General features: G+C 42.6%; 1 protein-coding gene across 1 annotated transcript in view; it reads right to left on the bottom strand.

Annotated features, from left to right (window-relative positions):
* The window catches only part of adam10a (ADAM metallopeptidase domain 10a), a 159385-nt gene that overhangs the window by 80839 nt on the left and 62768 nt on the right, over window positions 1-15778 (bottom strand). The window contains exon 4 of the mRNA XM_085968714.1: window positions 10893-11051. Within this exon, the coding sequence (XP_085824840.1) occupies window positions 10893-11051 (159 nt within the window). The remainder of the gene's footprint in view (window positions 1-10892; window positions 11052-15778) is intronic.

Here is a 15778-nt window from a genome sequence, read left to right as displayed (position 1 = left end):
TGAACAAGACTTGATTAAACAACATTCTCTTTCAGAAATGAGTCTTTATTGAACCCAAAAAGAAATCAAAACAGGGAATTTTGGTATATTGCAACCAATGCATCCACTATCTCTGCAGAGTTGACCACTCCATCCTTCAACGCCTCTCCACCATCATCCAGCTGGGTGGGACTGCACTCGCCTGGTTGCATTCTTATTTATCTAATCATAACCAGAGAATCACCTGCAATGGCTTCTATTCCCGCTCCCGCATCGTTGCCTCTGGTGTCCCCCAAGGATCTATCCTTGGCCCCTCCTATTTCTCATCTACATGTTGCCCCTTGGCGACATCATCCGAAAACACAGCGTCAGTTTCCACATGTGCGCCGACGACACCCAGCTCTACTTTACTACCTCTTCTCTCGACCCCTCCACGGTCTCTAAATTGTCAGACTGCTTGTCCGACATGCAATTCTGGATGTGCAAAAACTTTCTCCAGTTACATATTGGGAAGACCGAAGCCATTGTTTTCGGTCCCCGCCACAAACTCCGTTCCCTAACCATTGACTCCATCCCAGTCCCTGACATCCGTCTAAGGCTAAACCACACTGTTCACAACCTTGGTGTCATATTTGACCCCGAAATGAGCTTCCGACCACATACCCGCAGCATAACAAAGAACGCCTACTTCCACCTCCGTAACATTGCTCGTCTCCGCCCTTGCCTCAGCTCATCCGCTGCCGAAACCCTCATCCATGCCTTTGTTACCTCTAGACTTGACTATTCCAACGCACTCCTGGCTGACCTCCAGAAAGGATTAATTAGCAATCTTGTTGTACGAGGCCCCTTGGGTCGGAGCAATCATATGATTGAATTCTTCATTAAGATGGAGAATGAAGTATTTGACTCAGAGACCAGGGTCCTCAATTTAAATAAAGGAAACTACGATGGTCTGAGGAGCGAGTTGGGTAGGATTGATTGCGGAATGGCACTCAAAGGGGTGACGGTGGATAGGCAATGGCAAACATTCAAAGACCGAATGGATGAGCTACAGAATTTGTTCATCCCAGTTTGGCATAAAAATAAAACAAAAAAGGTGACTCAACCGTGGCTAACAAGGGAAATTAGGGATAGCATAAGATCCAAGGAGAGGACATATAAATTGGCTAGAAAAAGCAATAATCCTGAGGATTGGTAGCAGTTTAGGAGTCAACAAAGGAGGACAAAGGGATTAATTAAGAAAGGGAAAATAGAATATGAGAGTAAGCTAGCAGGGAACATAAAAACTGACTCAAAGCTTTTATAGATGTGTGAGGAGAAAAAGATTGGTGAAGTCAAGCGTAGGTCCCTTACAGTCAGAATTAGGGGAATTTATAATGGGAAACAAGGAAATGGCAGCCCAACTAAATACATACTTTGGTTCTGGCTTCACAAAGGAGGACACAAATAACCTCCCAGAGATGTCGGGGAACATAGGGTCTGATGAAAGGGAGGAACTGAAAGAAATCAGTATTTGTAGGGAAATGGTGTTAGGAAAATTGATGGGACTGAAGGCCGATAAATCCCCAGGGCCTGATGGTCTACATCCCAGGGTACTTAAGGAAGTGACCCGAGAGATAGTAGATGCATTGCTGGTCATCTTCCTGAACTCAATAGACTCTGGAACGGTACCCATGGATTGGAGGGTAGCTAATGTTACCCCACTATTCAAAAAAGGTGGTAGAGAAAAAGCGGGGCATTATAGACCGGTAAGCCTGACATCGGTAGTGGGAAAATGCTAGAGTCTATTATAAAAGATGTAATAGAGCACTTGGAAAGCAGTGACAGGATCAGACAAAGTCAACATGGATTTACAAGAGGTAAATCATGCTTGACTAATCTACTGGAATTTTTTGAGGATGTAACTGGTAAAATAGATAAGGGAGAACCAGTGGATGTGGTGTATTTGGACTTTCAGAAGGTTTTCGATAAGAGATTAGCGTGCAAAATTAAGGCACATCGGATTGGGGGCAAGGTATTGACTTGGATAGAGAACTGGTTGGCAGACAGAAAGCAAAGAGTTGGAATAAACGGGTTGTTTTCTGAGTGGCAGGCAGTGACTAGTGGGGTACCGCAAGGATCGGTCCTAGGACCCCAGCTGTTCACAATATATATTAATGATCTGGACAAGGGAATTGGATGTAATATCTCCAAATTTGCAGACGACACAAAGCTGGGTGGGAAGGTAAGCTGTGAGGAGGATGTTGTGAAACTCCAGTACGATTTGGACAGGTTGGGCAGAAACATGGCAAATGCACTATAATGTGGATAAATGTGAGGTTATCCAATTTGGTGGCAAAAACAGGAAGGCAGATTATTTGAATGGCAATAGATTGGGAGGAGGGGAAGTGCAAAGAGACCTGGGTGTCCTTGTGCACCAGTCGCTGAAGGTAAGCATGCAGGTGCAGCAGGCGGTTAAGGCGGCAAATGGTATGTTGGCCTTTGGAGCAAGAGGGTTCGAGTACAGGAACAAGGATGTCTTGCTACAGTTGTACAGGGCCTTGGTGAGACCGCACCTTGAGTATTGTGTGCAGTTTTGGTCACCTTACCTGAGGAAGGACGTTCTTGCCATGGAAGGAGTGCAGCGAAGATTCACCAGGCTGATACCTGGGATGGCAGGAATGACGTATGAGGAGAGATTGTGTCGATTGGGCTTATACTCACTGGAGTTTAGAAGATTGAGAGGGGATCTCATCGAAACCTATAAAATTCTGTCAGGTCTGGACAGACTAGATGCAGGAAGGATGTTTCTGATGGCCGGGGAGTCCAGAACCAGGGGTCATAGTCTAAGGATAAGGGGTAAGCCATTTAGGACTGAAATGAGGAGGAATTTCTTCACCCAGAGAGTGGTGAACCTGTGGAATTCTCTGCCACAGAGGGCGGTGGAGGCCAGTTCATTAAATATATTCAAGAAAGAGTTGGATATATTTCTTGAGGCTAAAGGGATATGGGGAGAAGGCAGGGACAGGGTACTGAATTTGGATGATCAGCCATGATCACATTGAATGGCGGAGCAGGCTCGAAGGGCCTACTCCTGCTCCTATCTTCTATGTTTCTGTTTCTATTCTACCAAAACTCGGCTGCCAGTGTCCTAACTCGTACCAAGTTCCGTTCGCCCATCTCTCCCCTGTGCTCACGGACCTACACTGGCTCCAGGTTAAGCAGCGCATCGATTTCAAAATTCTCCTCCTTGTTTTCAAATCCCACCGTGGCCTCGCCCCTTCCCATCTCTAATCTCCTTCAGCCCTACAACAACAACCTCCTTCTCCCCTGCCCAATATCTGCGCTCCTCCAATTCTGCCCTCTTGAGCATCCCTGATTATAATCGCTCAACCATTGGTGGCCGTGCCTTATGCTGCCTAGGCCCCAAGCTCTGGAATTCCCTGCCTAAACCTCTCTGCCTTGCTACCTCTCTTTCCTCCTTTAAGACGCTCCCCTAATTTATCCTATGTGGCTCGGTGTCAAATTTTGTGTCTTAAAATACGCTTGTGCAGCGCCGTGGGACCTTAAAGGCACTATATAAATACAAGTTGTTGTTGATATGGGGATAAGGCAAGAAAGTGGAGTTGATGTTAAAGTTCAGCTATGATCTTATTGAATGGCAGAGCAGGCTCGAGGGGCCATTTGGCCAACTCCTGCTCCTATTTCATATGTTCTTATTAGATGTGGTGTGTCAGGATATCAGTCTTGATGAGGTTTGCCATGACTGTGTGTCAGTTTCTCTCTATTTGTATTGAGGGAATTGAGCAGGTAACAGAGTAGCAGACAGCAACAGTTGGAGTGGGTAGCACTGGAACAAAATATGATTCTATTAATTTCATTTACTTTTGGTGCAAGGCCAACGGATATGTACTTGTCTGGGTCTTTTTGAATATGGTTATTACGTTAATTAATTTCTAATCTAGGAAGACATCTCCTACATTCATTGACTTCCTCATGACAACCATGAGCATTTCAGGAACCTCACTGGAGATTTTAATTCCTTTTACATCATTCAAGAAATGCTGCAAAACAAATCCCAAGTGATGCCAACTCTTAACTGTGGAATAAAAGTCTTGCATTTATACAGTGCCTTATCACATCTCTGGGAAACATGTCCAAGTACTTCACATACAACCAGCAGCGCAGTAACCAAGGTAGGCAAACACAGCAGCCATTTTGCAGACAAGATACCACAACAATTAGTTTAATGGCTAACTAATTTTTTTTAATTTTTAAAAAAAATAAAAAGTGGTGTTGGTTAAGGGAAGAATGTTGCCTAAAGCATTAAGACTGTTTCCTGCTCTTATTTGAATAGTGTCATAACAAGCAGATGGAGCCTCAGTTCAATGTCTCATTCAAAGAATGGCACCTTCAACAATGCAATATAAAACCTATGAAACAGATGATTACTTTATAAGTTTTATGATTTAATAACATAAAAGATTCAATGCAGAAAATATTTTAGAATATTGCAGAAATAAAGAACTAATGACAAAATTGTGTCATTTATTTTCTCGAAAGAATGATGTTACAATCTAGTTTTGTGAATTCAGCATTGCCTTCTGTTGGAAGCTTTTTCTGTAGGCTTATTTCAATGGTGTGATAAAGCCTCGGCTTGTCGGATTTAAAAGGCAACAGTTGTTCTTTGGGCAAATATTCCAGCGATTCTTACAGTACAGAATACAAAAAGGTCATTAAGTCAACAGCTAAGATGACTATAATTACAAGCTGTCAGCACCTCACTTACTACCTGAAAAGGTTTCTGAGTGACGTATGGTTTAAGGGTCAACACACTTCAGAATCTATTACGCACTTCTCAGAAGAAAAATGTTTTAAAGGCAGTATAGACAATATTCTTTTACACGATTTACTGCATTTAAAAGCCCATTTCAGGATAGCTGCACATAATGCTTTCTTGGTGATGGTACACTTTGAATGTGTTTTACCAAAAACCTTCAAATTTTGTAAGGAAAAGGTTAGAACTACCTACATCTGCCATAAATGCCATTTCTAGAAGTGCAGGCAGAATAGATACAATCTGCTGCAATCAATAAATCTACATTTGACCTCGTTAGGTCTCAGGTTCAGCATTAGAGTAACTGGCTTTCAATAAAGTTTTAAAATGTCCATTTGAATGCGTAGGTTTCCAATGCAGATTCTGGTTTGCAATATGCAATTAACCATGAATCACGAAACATGCATCATGCATCACACTCACAGTGAATGAATCTCAAACTCTGACCTTTGAGCACCCAGTGAAAGACAGAAGCAGATGAAGATATGCTTAATAAAAGTCCAATTTCATCTCTTCTAAATATGTTGTTCCGTTAAATTGGTCAGTTAATTAAGACGACATAAAAGTTTTTACTTCGGATTTCCAGCATCGGCAGTATTTTGCTATTATAGAAGTTTTTACTTTAGTTCCCGTATGACATTTCAAGTTTTAAAAAGTTTTTTTTTTTTTTTTTTTTTAAAGCCAGAAAACATATTAGTTACTATTTTTTAAATCCATTACACTGTACAACATTTTGTAAATTCATAACAGGATTTCACCTCCCGATATACCATTTTGATTTACTACCACAAGAGCCAATTCGTTTGTTCTCCCAGATATTTTGTTGTTTATACAACTACTACCAGTCAAAGGGAACGAGCAAAAGGAAATCCCATCAAGCTTCGTTCAGACCATATTGATTATTTACTTGCGACATGTCATTTTTCTAATGGGATACAGAGCATCAAGTTAGAAAATTGCTTCTTGCCTCTCTGGTAACCTCTTCATCACTAAATGTAATGAAAGCTGTAATTTTCCACATTTTCTTTTACAGACAAAGAAAAAAACAGCACACATGAAAACAAATAATTTTCCATTTCCTAAACCCACTGGACTCGTTAGAAGGTTTGACCTTGAAACGCTTCACTTGAAGGTTTTCTCCACTCGCCACACATCTGGCCACCAGGCATCCTCCTCCAACCAGGGCAATCAAATAGTCTAGGGCAGCAACAACAGAAAATGCTGGAAAAACTCAGGCGGTTAGGCGACATCCGTGGAGAGAGAAACAGAGTCAGCGTTTCAGGTCGAAACCCTTCGTCAGGACTGACGAATAGTCTAGGGCAATGGACTTCTGGGCCTGGGCTTTCTGCTAAGCCATTGCATTGGCAGATCTTAAACAGCTGGCCACATCCACCCGGCATAAGTGTTCGTCACTGACCCATGTGTTTCGTGGGTCAGCTAGTTTGCATGTTGCTGGACTCCCGTTGGGAGATCCACCAGATGCTGGCCGGAAGTGTGGGGAGGAATTGCCGAGTCAACCTCTGACAAACACTGCACCCAAGCAACAAGGGATGCCTGTTTTATGCTGCTGTGCACTTCAGTAGGTGCCCAAAACAGCAGGGTAGGATCTGGGTGCCAAAGGCCCGGAAAGTGAGGTCATTAGGACACAGGGACCTCATTTATATCCCGACATCCTTCAGTTGTTGGGGGCAGGGGGTGGGGGAGAGATGGCAGACCAGAGTGCGGAAATCACGAATGGGGCATTTTGATGCATTTTGCAATTCCATGCTGATTTGTGCAAATTCCCACTCCACTTTGGTTTCTCCCCCAGCACTAGAAAATCGGAAAACCAAGACTCTACAGTCCTCAATCTTGAGTGGACAACAAGGAAGGAATAGTTGTCACCATTCATGGGGTTGGGGGGTTTGGACAGCAGCAAAGGGTCACCCCTTTTTATTTATAGGGCATTGAAGTGAAAACTTAAGTAATGGGTATAGGTATGTGAAATATTCAACTAAGGCCATTTTACAATGAGAACAAAATCCTAAACTTCCTGCTTATTCATAAAAGCTACTAAATTCTTCCACACAACCATCCCAAGAACATAGGGACACGAGTAGGCCATTCAGTCCCTCCAGCCTGTTCCACCATTCAATTAAATCAGGTCTGATCTGTAACTCACTTAATACTCTTGCCTAACATAAAATCTATCAATCTCAATTTTAAATTGACCTAGCCTCAACAGCTTTTTTTTTGGGTTGGGGGGGGGGGGGGGGGGGGGGGGGGCGGGGGGGAGGAAGGAGAATTCCAGCATTCCACTACCCTTTGTGTTAAGAAGTGCTTCCCGACACCACAGCCTGGCTCTAAATTGAAGGTTATGCCCCCTTGTTCTGGACTCATCCACCAGAGGAACTAATTTCTCCCCATCTACCCGATCAAATGCATTCATCATCTTAAACTCAATTATATCACCCTTTAATCTTCTATACTTGAGGGAATACAAGCCTAGACTTTGCAACCTGTCCTCATAATTTAATCTTTTAAGCCCCAGTAACACAGAAAAGTCAAGCATTACCCATTTCCATAAGACTACACCGATTTGAATTTACTACTTCTTGCAGACAAGTGAACAGATAGTTATCTGAACGGAAAATTTTAGAACATAGTATCGTTTACGATCTATCCTCCTGGCAGCCTTGCTAACCACCGAATCTCCACATGCATCTCATTGCTGTTTGTGGGATCAAGCTGCAAGTAAAATGGCTGCTGGATTTATCTGCATAACAGTCACAGCACTTCAAAGCAACTCATTGTATATACAGGAAACTTGGGTTTATCCGGAAGTTGTATGTCCGGAAACCTTGATCTAACGGCAGAAATCAGCAGCCGTTTTGGTTAGGTTTTTTTTCTTCTCCTCCTAGCATTTTTTTAATAAACAGTCAGGCTCTGGAAAGCATCTCTGTAGCTTAGCAACAGCTTCAGAGACGCTTCCAAGGTAGGGGCCGAGTGTTTACAAGCTGTTGCCAAGCAACAGTGTTTGTTGTCAGATACGGAGATGAAAACCTCCGTATTCTTCAACATTAGCGCTGGTCTATCCGGACGTTTTGATAGATTGGCAGCAGCTCGGTCCAGTCAGTGCCGGGTATCGCAAAGTTTCCTGTACACTGCTTTGAGAAGTTTCAGAGAGATGTGAGAAGGTGGCACATAAATACAAGTTTTACTTTCTTGCAAGATGACGAGTCCTAATTTTCTCAAGATCCTCAGAACCTGCTGGACTGCAGCAGAATTATGAGCAGTAGCTTGGACGAGGCTATCATTTTGTTGACATGTAAAAAAAAAGGCTGGCCCTATTTTGTGGATATTCTGGGTGCTCACATCGAGTCACACAGTTGTCCTGGAACAGCTAGTTTGCTCCCTCTACATTCAATCTCAGACTTTTGAAGTGAAATCTTACCCTAGAGGGGTCAGATCTAGAGCAGAGAATTAGACAGCAACAGAAAGAGCTTTCCTAGCCTGGGCAAAACCTTTATGGTTTGAACAAAAAGCTTCTTTAGAGAAAGTTATTGCACTAAACTGCAGAAAGCTTCCACAAAAATAAGGCAAATAATCTCAACATTTGCCTCTTGCTCATCCATCATGTATACAGGAAACTTTGTTACATCCGGCACCGACGGGACCGAGCTGTTGCCGATCGATCAAAACTGCCAGACATACAAAGTTAATGTTGAAGCATACGGAGGTTTTCATCTCCGTATCTGACAACACTGTTGCTTAGTAACAGCTTGTAAACAGTCGGCCTGTACCTTGGAAGCGTCTCTGTAGCTTAGCAACAACTTCAGAGAGACTTTCCAGAGCCCGACTGTTGAAAACAAAGCCACGAGAAGAAAAAAAACCTTACAAAACGGCTCCCGATTTCTGCCAGTAGATCGAGGTTGCCGGACATACAACCTCCGGATAAATCAAAGTTTCCTGTAATAGGAATCCATCTGTCCAAGCAGGCCTTCTAATATTTGATAAGGTGTAACACAAGCTCATGATATTTTAACAAGATTCCAATATCAGTATTTTAAAATCTCACCATTTTCTCATAGCTGAGAAGTACATTGCCAATAGCACCTTTGCCACAAATGTTCCTTCCCAAAAAAAAAAAATCCTGAATTCAAGTATTTATTCAAATTTGGAAGGGACTTGCAACTGTTGTAAAACTTCTGTCGGTCCCAATCTCAGTGGAAACAGGCGAGACAAACCCGCTGAAGAAAAAAAAGCGTAGAAATTCGGGTGGTTTGTGAAACCCGTTAGTGCCATGAAATGGTGCAAAAAAATGGCGAGAGTATTTTAATGAGTTGACACCATTTTGCATTTTCTGGATGCTTTCCCGGAGGCCTCCAGTGTTTGTGGTTCAGTAATCCAATGGGCGAACTCCAGTGCAACAATTGAAGATGATCTATGATAAGATCTTTTATCTTCAATCATGTCATAAAACAAACAAAAATAATTTTTAAAAAATCGACAAAACATCAGGTGGCAGTTAATATTTTTGGAGCACGTGCAGCAACTGTCCCGGTTGCTCCTTTCTTCCCCGTTCCCCTTCACTGCAAGCAGGAGACAGAGGCGACCTTTGGCCTCCTTCCGAGAGGAGTGCTGCAAAGAGTGCGTTGCACTAGAAAATCACGCCTGTTGATGATAATGAGCAGAGAGTACCAAAATGCCGGTACTGCCTGCGCACTCGGCCATTATCCTGAGCCGCCAATGTTACCGGCAGGTTTCCAGTGTTCCCCAATTTCTAGGCCAAAATATTTACGGGCCGAAAGGACAAAATGATGTAAAACCAAAAGAAATGACTGCTGCAAACACACAACAGCTCAGCCAACATCTGAATTAAGAAGTTCTGACGAAAGGTCATCGACCTGAAACGTTAACTCTGCTTCTCTCTCTCCACAGATGCTGCCTGACCCGCTGAGTATTTCCAGCATTTTCTGTTTTTATTTCAGATTTCCAGCACCGCAGTATTTTGCTTTTGTATCTGAATTAAGACAGTGTGGGGGAAATCAAATTTAAATTGCTATGTTCTTTGGGATGTATTTGATTGAAAAAAACCAAACAAGCATAACTTAAAGACAGGCTATTTTATTCATAACCCTAACAGTTCAAATCACTAGGCTTAAGTGCTACGAATCCCCAGTCATTTTGCGAGTTCAACTGTATAAACAAAGTTGGCTATTGTCTGTACTTTCAAGTTCCATCCAAAAAGCTATAATCACTGCAGTTGTACAAATCTGATGCTCTGTATGGTCTGCTACTTGTCTATGACAGTATCACATTGATGTTGCGATAGTTTGAACAACTTTTAGTGACTCAAGGGAATTAAAAAAAAAAAATCAAATCCTCCTTTGTAGACTCAGCTTTTTGGCTTTGCTCTCATCACATTAAATTTACAAAACTAGCGGGGGACAATATTACTAGCTGCACAGAGAAAAAAAATACATAACCAGAACTGCTGCTTCTGACAGAAAACTAATTCCGATGCTTCACATTAACAAAAAAAAGACAGAAAAGCCCCTTGAATAAACAACTTGCTGGAGCAAATTTTCCACGATACTTATTAAATATACTCCCTACCCATTAATAGCTCCTTTGCACCCATTGCACAGTGGGATCCTGTCATAATTAGAGTAAAATCATTATTATATAAAAGAGTTGATTTAAATATTGACGTGCGCAAGAGGCACCTATATGGGCATTAACCCAAATGCAAAATCACAAGTGGCAGGATTACAGCAGAGATCCGACGGGATGGTGCACTGCCATATTTCTAAAAATGGGCGCCCAAAAATTGCATGGGTAGGAATAATCCTATTAATAAACTCAATTTTTTGTTTTGCAATCAAAATCAATTACTATGTGCATTCATAGCACTATGAAATTCATCAATTTTAATAGATTACTTGAAATGAAATTGTTCACAGTACATCCTTTAAGCTAATTTAAAGAATGTATTACATAATTTGGTACAAACATTTTCTTGTGTTGTCACAATATCCTGCTCATTTGGCAAAACAAACAATTATTGTCCCTCAGACAAGTTTCAGTTATGCATAAAAGGAAAAAAAAAACTTACTAATATCATCTTCATGGTAGATCACAGAGTGGAAAGGTGGCTTTCTGTCTTTAATGTATCGCTCTGCTGGTTCAACATAGAAATTACCCTGGTGGGTTTGGACAAACCCTTCAAACCGGCCATCTATTATAGAGCCATGGCTGAGAGATCCTTTCTCACCTTAAACAAGAAAAAAAAGGTTGCTAAGGCTACATTTTTTTTTCACAAAAAAAACATTTGAAACAATTGGAAAAGTATTACAACAGAAAGTTTACCAGAAGTCTATTGAAGTGAATTTCTTAAAGTGGCATTAACATTTATATTACAAAGAAATCTGAGAAATTCAATAATGTTGTTCCATCAGTGAAGACTTAATTACTTGATTATTTTATGGTTTCCGGGCATGATATGTACAATATTTAAAAAAGCACTAAAAACTTAGTGTTTCAGTGCAAGTTTCAACGACATTGTTGAGGTGCTAGATGAGGAGTTATTAATACGAAGATGATGGTGGAGTTATTGGCCCAGAAATTCAGGTCTCCACGGGTGAGTACGCACGGGGTACTCACCCGTAGGCCGAATGGAAGTGCCGGTTTTCTGCATGCGCGGGAAACCGGCACTTCCGATCCTCTGAACGAAGGGGTTCAGAGGTCAAACGCGCGCGCAGGGGAGGCTGCGTGTGCGCTTTGAACTAGGTTTTTTTTGGCAGGTTTTCCCGGGAGGGTAAGCCTGCAGGATTTACACATTTAAAAAGCAGGCGTAAGGCCTGCTTTTTGCAAGGTAAGTGGTCAATTAATTAAAATTAAAACATTTTTTCCACAGGTTTATTATTTTTAAATACTTTAAAGCAAGGTAAGTTTATTTTTAGCCCCATTAGAATATAAAATTATTTTTTTCAAATGTAAATTATTGCTTAAAATAGTTATTTAATGTAATTTATAGTTTATTTAAAAAGTGAGATTTAAAAAAAAAATTATTTGAAGGTTTACTGCTATTTTGGGGCCCGTAGTATTTATAAGTTTTGACAGGTCTTCCTGTCAATCTTATGAATGGGCTTTTCCCTCCTCCAATCGGCTGCCCATGGCTCACGTGATCCCAGGGGACGCATCGCACTAACTACGCCCCTGGGACACGCAAGCACAGCGTGCCGGCAGCTGGGCCAGGCCCCGGAGCGGAATTCCACGGGGCCCTACAGCTCAACTGCCGGCGCGCAAGGTAAGTGCAGGTCGGGGGCTTACACCCGCGGGAAGCCCCCGACCCAAATTTCTGGGCCATTAAGTCAGGTATTCTTCCATCTTCTCAGTTCACTCGGTCAATCCAGATACTTAAAGTCTGGCTCATAAAATCAACAAAGTAAGTTCACTCAGTGAAATCACAAGCACGCCCTATGCCATAAAAAAAACTTTTCAGCTTTGAACAGAACTGCAGAGTGAACAGCTGCAAGCTGGACTCAAGGCCATTGGGGTGTCAAGCTCACAACAGAAATTACCATTAAAAAAGAACACAGAGAGGCTCCTGGTTGCACTGTAATTCAGCAGTTGTGTTGGTAAGGTCATTCAACAAATGATCATAGAAGAAATGAGTTCAAGGGAAAAGGAGGGGGAAAGAAAGGGAGTTTTCTTACAAGGATTCTATTTGTTTCTCTGAAAGTGAGCAGCTTTTGCTACCTGCCCCTGCAGGCTTGTGGCATGTTTCTGTCTGAGAATTAATGCCAGAGGAACAGAAGCTCGTAAGGGAGTGAGGTTGGGCTGGAGAAGGGAGAGGAGAGGCCACAAAGGGATTTGAACAGGAGGATCAGAATTTGAATTGAGCCATTGGGGGTAACTGGGAGCCAATGTAGGTTAGCGAGGACAGGGTTGCTGGGCAAGTGGAACTTGGTGCAGGATAGGAAAGAGGCAGCAGCGCTTCGGATCAGTTGAAGTTTAGAGTGTGGAGGATAGGAGGCTGGCTGGCAGAGCATTGGAATAGTAGAGGCTGGAGGTGAGAAAGGTATGGATGAGGGTTTCAGCAGCAGATAGGTTGATGTATGGAGTTGTAAGTCGCTGGTTTGTGATAGAAAGGATATGGGGTTCGAAGTCCAGCTCAGTGTCAAACAATGTGCCGGTTAAGTTGCGTGGCCTTGCAGCGATCTGGAGGTCCCGCGCAGGCCGCTCAACGGCTTTATAAATGGAAAAAACTAGACAAGTGCGATAATTTGAGTGATGGGAACATTGGGGTTAAGTAGTCTGGTTTAGCCCAAGACAACGGCTGGGGAAGGGGATAGAAACAGTGGCAAGGATAGAGAGTTTGTGGGTGGGGGTCAAAGACGATGGCTTCAGTCTTCCTAATGTTTAACTGGAGGAAACTATAGTTCATCCAAGACTATGTTGGAGAAGCAGTCGGAGAACACAAAGGCAATGGGTCAAGACAGGTGATGAGGGTGCAGAGCTGGGTGTCGTGAGTGTACAAGTGAAGCTACCACCATGTCTGCTGATGAGGTCATCAAGGGGCAACATGGAGACGAGGAAGAATGGGGGGTTATGGATAGGTAATGATACAGGGGCAGAAGATGGACTGGTTGCAATCAAATATTTAAGAATGGAACCAATCGTGGACAATTCAATCAAACTAGACAATGAAGGCAAAGTAACAGAGAAGGCGGTGAGGTCAACCATGCCAAAGACGGTATAGAGGCCAAGGAGGGACAATGCACTTTGGATATCATTTGTGATTTTGACTAGGGTGTTTTTTCAGCGATTGACAGGAGGTAAAAACCTGACTGCAGAGATTTAAACACAGAAGTACAGGAAAGATGGACACAGATGTGGAGGTGACAACACATTCGTGGACTGGAAAGAGGGAGTTTGAAGATTGGATGATACTTTATAAAGGACAAAGGGCATGAAGGTGGTTTTTCTGATGAAGGAATGATGATGGCAGGTTTGAAATGGGAGGAAGAACAGTACCAGAGGAGAGGGAACCATTTACAATTAAGGAAAGTTCCCTGGTTTAGTGGGAATGTGATCAATGGAGTAGGAGATGGGTCTCATGGACAAGATGAGCTCAGAAAGGATATGGGGCAGGTGGGAGAAATGCCAGAGAAAGACATGGGCTCAAGTCTAGGGCAGGGGTGAGCCTGGGAGAGGTTTGGCAGGCAAGAGGACAAAGGGGGAAATAGCCAACACAGCCAAATAGATGCTCTCAATTTTGGTGGCACGACCTCGTATGAGTGCCTAACACTGGTTACCAGACGGAGAGGATGGGGGTGGGGGGGGGGGGGGGGGGGGCGAGCAGGGGTGAGGGGTTCAAGGCGACAGTTGGCTGTGGAGAAAAGCAGCCCAGGATTATCTTTGTTCTCCAGAATGATCCTGGCGTATTGGGTGGTTTCAGTACAAAAGTGAGGCCCAACTGCTATTTGATATGGTCCAGCCAGATTTGGTGATGTATAGCTAAGCCAGTTGTACGTTATATATGCTCAAGTCTACGCCAATTGGACTTGAGGAAGCAAAGACTGGGGCCATATCAGGGGAACGAATGAGATGGGAGACAGTAAACAAAAGTATCAAAGATGGAGGTGAGGGAGTGGTTCAGCAAATTGTGGTGAATGTGAGCCAAAGGCTAGACATTTCAGAGTGACTTAAGGGAAAGTTTTTATTCAGAAGGAAGCGGAGTTGGAAGGGGTTAAGGGTTCTGGGTGGCAAGGGATACAAGGGAATGTTTGGAGGTTGCCTCGTCAGTGGTCAAGACCATGTGAGTAGAGACCATGGCAGATGGAAAGGTCGAGGGGGTAGCTGTGAATGTGGCAGGAGAGTTTATGTGGAGCGAGGGGTTTAGGGCGGACAGGAGGGCAGTGAACAGAGGAGAGCGAGCAAAGGGAGCAGAGTTAGATATGCAAATCAATTAAGAAACAGTTCAATTTACTCGGCTAGTAGGAAAAGCTACCAAAAATCAGCAACCACAAACCAAACAAACACACACCATTTTCAAAACTAACTGATGAGCAATTGTTCATAACATTATAACTGTATGTAACATTTTAAAATTATTCATGTGATAACAAATTGTCCATTGATCTTCAGACAGCAGCATGGCTAATGTGGCTTTTGCAGTAGGCAAGAGATTAAATAGCAAATTGATTAAATAGTAATCTGAAGTTTTAGGTCGTATGAAAAGAGACAAGATCTACTAGTGATTAAAGGTTTATTAATTTTCCCAGTTACCTTTAAATCTGCACCCACTTCAGATTAATATTTTTCACTGAGTACTGATCATCTTACTGTTTTAAAATAATGCCAGGACACACTGTGAATACAAGTAGCTAATGGGAACATTTATTGTACAATGTGGAATAAAACATGAATAATTTAAGAATTCATTATACTTCACAAGGTATAGTTCACAAGTTAATGCACATAATGACAAGCTGAGGAAACAGTTCTTCAGACTTGCACTCACTTAAGGGGCCCTTCATTCTTTGGCTCTGTCAGCACATTGTTACCATTAAAGTGAAGTTTTTATAAACTGGTTTTGATATATTACAAATCAAGGCTTACTAGATCCCCATAAAACAACCACAAGATAATTTCCCCCTTCTCAACTCTCCTCTTATTCTGACTTTTGCTGGGTTAAAGTTCCAGGGGCTCTGGCAGCCTTCTCTGGCTGCCCCCCGCCCACTCCTAAGGTCAGGGATGACGAGGCCAATTCAGCCCAATGGCTGACTCATTGAAACTTATATTCAAGGAGTTGGATATATTTCTTAAGGCTAAAGGGATCAAGGGAGAAAGCAGGGACAGGGTACTGAGTTTGGATGGTCAGTCATGATCTCATTAAATGGCGGAGCAGGCTCGAGGGGCCGAATGGCCTGCTCCTATCTTCTATGTTTCTATGTTTCATGTTTTGTGGACAGATAATTCAGTCCAGTCCTCAGA

This window comes from Somniosus microcephalus, chromosome 27, assembly GCF_052327205.1.
Source record: "Somniosus microcephalus isolate GS21.2 chromosome 27, FLI_Smic_1.0, whole genome shotgun sequence".
In the NCBI taxonomy this organism is placed as follows: Eukaryota; Metazoa; Chordata; class Chondrichthyes; order Squaliformes; family Somniosidae; genus Somniosus; species Somniosus microcephalus.
The sequence above is the reverse complement of the archived record's forward strand: the minus strand, read 5'-3'. Positions and strand labels throughout refer to the sequence as shown.